Source organism: Oreochromis aureus, linkage group 11 (assembly GCF_013358895.1).
Source record: "Oreochromis aureus strain Israel breed Guangdong linkage group 11, ZZ_aureus, whole genome shotgun sequence".
NCBI lineage: Eukaryota > Metazoa > Chordata > Actinopteri > Cichliformes > Cichlidae > Oreochromis > Oreochromis aureus.
In genome coordinates, this window is record NC_052952.1 from 4,872,889 (window position 1) to 4,878,150 (window position 5,262).

The 5,262-nt window shown below is 42.9% G+C and overlaps 1 protein-coding gene across 1 annotated transcript; it reads left to right on the plus strand.

Moving 5' to 3' along the window:
• Window positions 1–748: 748 nt before the first annotated feature.
• fam210ab (family with sequence similarity 210 member Ab) lies at window positions 749–4,920 on the plus strand. The gene is made up of 4 exons (XM_031729508.2): window positions 749–895; window positions 1,999–2,471; window positions 2,886–2,997; window positions 3,730–4,920. Exons 2-4 carry the CDS (start codon window positions 2,050–2,052, stop codon window positions 4,042–4,044), a joined length of 849 nt encoding a protein of 282 aa, XP_031585368.1. The 5' UTR covers window positions 749–895; window positions 1,999–2,049; the 3' UTR covers window positions 4,045–4,920.
• The last annotated feature ends 342 nt before the right edge of the window (window positions 4,921–5,262 follow it).

Here is a 5,262-nt window from a genome sequence, read left to right on the forward strand (position 1 = left end):
TACGGGAAATAACTAAACGGAAAATAACTAAAGCCAAGCCAAGTGACCCAAAGCATAATTACAATTATTAGAAACAACAAAATATACAAAAAAAATAACAAAAAATATCTAATTATCATGTACTCACTGTATACTGCTACTTTTGGCTGTGCATTGCAAACACACTGGCTCCTTTCATGTGAGCCGCCCGCCCTCTGGTGGTGACAGTCGTGTATTACAGAACGCCGATGTGCTAAAGGTCACGTTTCTTCGTGTTAATATGTAATAAAACATTTTTACGCCAAGAAAGGCTTGTCTGCGTTTAGGCGGGATCTTTTTTTTTTTTCATAAGTTGAAAATCTACCTAGATTAGTCATATTAATGTTTGTCGTTTATATGTTTATATAGCACATTCAATTACAACAGCAACGTTGACAAAATACAAATAACTAGTAAAATAACTTATAATATTAATGTGTTTCATATATGGCAATCAGGCTAATAACTGCAGACTACATGAAGTCTTTGTTTGTGCTGCGTTAAGCCTATAATTTAATTAAACAAGCAGACGTAAACAAGAACTTTTTGTTTGACATTAATGGATTAACAAAGCCCAACGTGTGCGTGTTTGAAGGCCACACGTTGTTTACATTGAGGAAAAAACAAACCACTGGCCAACTTCATGATCAAGAAAAAAAAATCCACCGCTATCAACGGTGGGAAATGTATTTTTAGCACATCTTTGGACTGTCGCAGTCGGAGGCGGGAGAACTTCATTTCCCGTCGGTCTTTGCGCACTTAGGGTTACATGCTACTCTCCACCACGCAGTCAGAGCTGCTGAAACGATAAATGTGGTTCTTGAACGACACAGCTCGCATGGCCCTCCGGTTTGAGGAGTGCAACACCTAAATTCCAGTAAGTGCAGTCAGCTTTCTGTCCACCCCTGTAGTATTGTTTATTCACTTACTGGTTAGTTATTGCTTGCGTGAGTTAGCAGAGCAACTAGCTAACAGGCTAACGTTAACCGTCAGAAGCCGAAGTTGGCAGCTGTTCAGAGTTTGGCTTTAGCACACGGCTGTCGGTCAGTGTCTAAGCTAGACTAGCTGTCCGCTTTAATGAGTCAAGCCTCTTTGCTTCGCCACCCGCTAAAGACCCCCGTAGTTATATGGGAACTAAAAGCTGCCCCCTGTTTGTCCTCAGGACATAACTGTCCAATGTCAACCACCCTAAAATAGACCCCTGTGAAAATCTTCCATTACTGTGACTCAACATTTCCGGGTGCAGCTTGTAAAATAAGTCACGAGGAATGTCCGCCGTCGTACGGTCTGTTTGGGTGCTTTTATTTTGAGGACCGTTGTTGTGACTTCCCGTCTAATTGTAGAACTTTCACATAGCTTGGGTTTGGCTAACTGTAGGTAGGTCAGCTAAAATGTGCTGTCATACAGCAGTCACTGAGCTCAGTTTCTGTGTTCTTAGCAGCTGCACTTAAGAAACATAAATGAATATCTTTAGGAAGAACTCCCTGCATGAAGCTCTCACTCATCAGTTTCACTTTAGGTGGTGAGTTTATGGTTCTGTGGTCATTAAGCAGGGTTTGTTCGGGACCTTTAATCTGTGGCATCCTTGGGGGAAGATAACATTACAGCTAGTGCATGAAGGGACTTAGATCAGGGCTGTTTAGTACACAGCATGGATAACCCAGAGTGCCCAGCACGTTTTAGTGCATTTCAGACTGAAAATGGAGCTGAAATGAGTCACTTTACAAGTAAATACTTTGATAATTTTGATAACAATCTTTCGCTGAGGGAATATTTTTAGGCATGTGTTTGGAAAGAAGGGTGTTGGGTTTTTGTTTTTGTGTCTTTTCTTGTTGTTGACTCTTTAGGTTTTGAGTCCTCGATGGACCCAAATAAGCAGCTTAAATTGGCAACGACTGTGGATGAGCATTTCATAGATTAAATGATTATTAGGTTAATTAGATTACAATTTAAAGTGCCTTTCTCTGCCTGATCCTGCAGTCTGTGGTTGAACATCACAGCAGAAAGGAGGAGGGCGAAGAGACGAGGAGGATGATCATGCAGCGCATCCTTACTCATGGGACACTCCGGCGGGTGGCGGCAGTGCGCCCGCTGCTGCTGGGCATCGCCATTCCCGAGACCCCAGTAGCATTTTGTTGGGGCACCCTCCGTCAGTCGCCACCTGTGGGCCAGCGTTGGCTCTCCACTTCGGCCGTCAGCACAGCAGCACACCAACCAAAACACCAGCCGGCACAGGAGGAGACACAGTCTGACACCACAACGCCTCAGACACAGGACAACCAGGGAGAGAAAGCAGCACCTGATCCTGCAGAGGTGGACCCTCTTCAGGACAAGTCCATCGGCCTGTTCCAGAGGTTCAAAAAGACATTCAAACAGTACGGGAAGGTGATGATCCCTGTGCATCTGGTGACTTCCTCTGTTTGGTTTGGAACCTTCTATTACGCTGCTATGAAGTGAGTGGTGCTCTGCTTAAATTACTTTATTTTGATGTTTATGAAGGACTAAATGTTAAATCTAATTCTGATGTGCCATATCCTCAAGAGATTATTATGCTTTTGTTATTGACTCGGCTACTGTTGCAGTGGGGGGTGCTTTGAGTTTTAAATAATGAGGTCAGTGCATTGTGAGAAATCCTGTGAGCTCAAAGCTCAGGCCTCAGACTGCTCTAAACTCTCTGTTAGTTGCACCTGTCACAGGCTGAGCAGTAACAAAGTGCCTAAAGATAAAGTTCCACACCGGTACATTGTTGAGTTTTCTGTTATGTGGAGCCACTGTTTTAATGATCGAATGTTTCATAGGTCAGCTTTAAGTTGTGTAACAAACAAAAAACATTGATATGAAAATATGGGGTTTTTTTGCTTCCTTAGAGGTGTGAATGTAGTGCCATTCCTGGAGATGATTGGTCTACCAGAGTCGCTAGTTGGCCTTTTAAGAGACTCATCGAGTGGGTATGCACTGACTGCATATGCCATGTATAAGGTAAATTAAATCCACAGACTACTTGTAAATTGACTCCCTGCGGCATACCTGCTTCATACTGTCAAAGCACTTTATAACCTTGCTCCCCCATATTTATCTGATCTTCTCTTCTCTGTACGTACTAACCCCCTCGTACACTCCGCTCTTCTTCACCTTCCCTTCTGTTTGTTCCACCTGCTCACCTGACTACTGTGGGCCTCAGAGCCTTTAGTTGTTCTGCCCCGAGACTATGGAATGCACTTCCACTAGATCTCCGAACTACAAACTCTCTCTCCACTTTTAAATCACATCTTAAAACCTATATATTCAGAATTGCATACCCTTGGCATGCCACCTTTTACAACTTGTAGCCATTAAATATCCAGAACAGAGCTCAAGGAATCGGGCAACTGTTATGATCGCATTTAACTCGCGTAGCTCTCCACTTGTGTTCATTACTTATTTACAGGGTCAGACTAGTTTCTTTATGTGAGCTAGTTTGACCTAGCAAGAAACTAGGTCAAACTCTTTTCCCAGTTAGCTCTGGGAACAGGGCGAATCATGGCGCTAATTCGCCCAGTAATGGTACTGGGAACAAAGGTTTTAAACAAGCGTGTCATTATCCCACTCCCACACCAGTTACAGCCACTGAACCTGGATCATTTGTTTGGAGCTGTTCTGTCTCAGTGTATGAAAAGCACATTAGGTGTATTTAAACTCACTGATGTCTTTTGGTTTTTTTCTCTCCTACAGATCGCAACCCCTGCTAGATACACGGTGACTCTGGGTGGCACGTCACTGTCCATTCAGTATCTCCGCAAGCACGGCTACTTATCCACACCGCCACCAGTTAAAGAGTACTTCCAGGACAAAATGGAGGAGACGAAGGAGAAACTGACAGAAAAGATGGAGGAGACAAAGGAGAGATTTTCAGAGAAAATTGAGGAGACAAAAGAACGCTTCAATGAGAAAATGGAAGAGACGAAAGACAAGTTCTCTGAGAAACTGCAGGAGACCAAAGACAGAGTCTCTGAGGGAAAAGCCTTCTTTCGAAAGAAAAACGATTAGAGAATCATGTCTACAGGTGTTGTCTCTGAAAATATGGTCATGTTTTGATCTCAACATGATGTACTGAGTAATGTGGGAATCAAATGGCAGATGGTACCTCTGAGACTGTTAGGAAGGAGGAGAGAGATGCTGCACTATCCCTGTCCTGAAACCCTCCTCACACCTCAGTCATGTTTTCTGTTTAAGTGTCCAGTCGAGTCCCTTTCTGTCTGAACCCTGCCTCCCTGCACTGAAAGTGTAGACTAGACAGCAGCTTAGTGGACTGCTGGCAACGCTACCTTCTGACACTGTCATCTCAGACTGGATTTGCACACACTCAAGTAATCTGCACTCACTCTGTTGGCTGTTTAAAGAGGAGCACTGTTCTTGTTTCTCTTGTCACACCCATCAATGCAGAAAGAGGGGGTGGGGGAGGTCTGGGCTTCAGAGATATGAACAGTGTGCCCGTGTAATAACAGCACCTGGAGAGAGCAGTGCTAATCATTGTAGCTGTTAGGGAATAAAACTTGAAGCTCATGGTTATCTGTGTGTACTAGTCTACTAAAGCCTTTCTCAAGGCTCAGAGTGTCACCTGCTGTCTTTTCTAATGTAATGAGAGATAAATGAAAGTTTTCTAATGTATTTTTATTTGATAGCCAAAGCTAATGTGTGACAGTGTTTCAGTGTTCGTGTCACTGTTAGGGCAGTAGTGAGTAAATGTGCAATGCATAACGCATGTATGAGCTGCACACACAGTGTCACACATGAACAGCAAGAAGGTCTTCATGACTTCGGCACAAAGACAAATGGGTTTTGTCAGGAATTCACACAGATGTCCGCTGTAAACAACAACTGAATAAAAGTCAAGTGCTAACCAAATGATATTTGAAACTTGAAGTATGGAGTTTGTGTTTTATGTAATGGGACAGTGTGTTCTCTTAGTGCTAAAGCTTTCTCTCACAGTCCAAACACAGGTTAATTAGTGTTAATTAGTCTTTATATATATATCCAGAGGGTGGATGTGGACATAAATAGTTTGATTTTCAGTTCGGGCATGTTCCTTTAATGGATTAGAGGTAAGATGATGGGATGTCTCTGTACCTAAACTGACTCCATGTCTTACTCACACTCAGGTTTCCCTGCTATTATCATTCTGAGCAAATGTTAATCAGTGTTAGATCTTTTTTCCTCCTTTTGTTGTTGTATTTTGATAATCATGTGAGGTGTCATCTGACTTTT

What these genes read in the sequence shown, in the direction of transcription:
- fam210ab (XM_031729508.2), top strand. Translation starts at nt 2,050, where the DNA reads ATGATCATGCAGCGCATCCTTACTCATGGGACACTCCGGCGGGTGGCG. An exon ending in TTCTATTACGCTGCTATGAA is followed by an intron (nt 2,472 to 2,885) that starts GTGAGTGGTGCT and finishes TTGCTTCCTTAG; the next exon opens with AGGTGTGAATGTAGTGCCAT. An exon ending in CTGCATATGCCATGTATAAG is followed by an intron (nt 2,998 to 3,729) that starts GTAAATTAAATC and finishes TCTCTCCTACAG; the next exon opens with ATCGCAACCCCTGCTAGATA.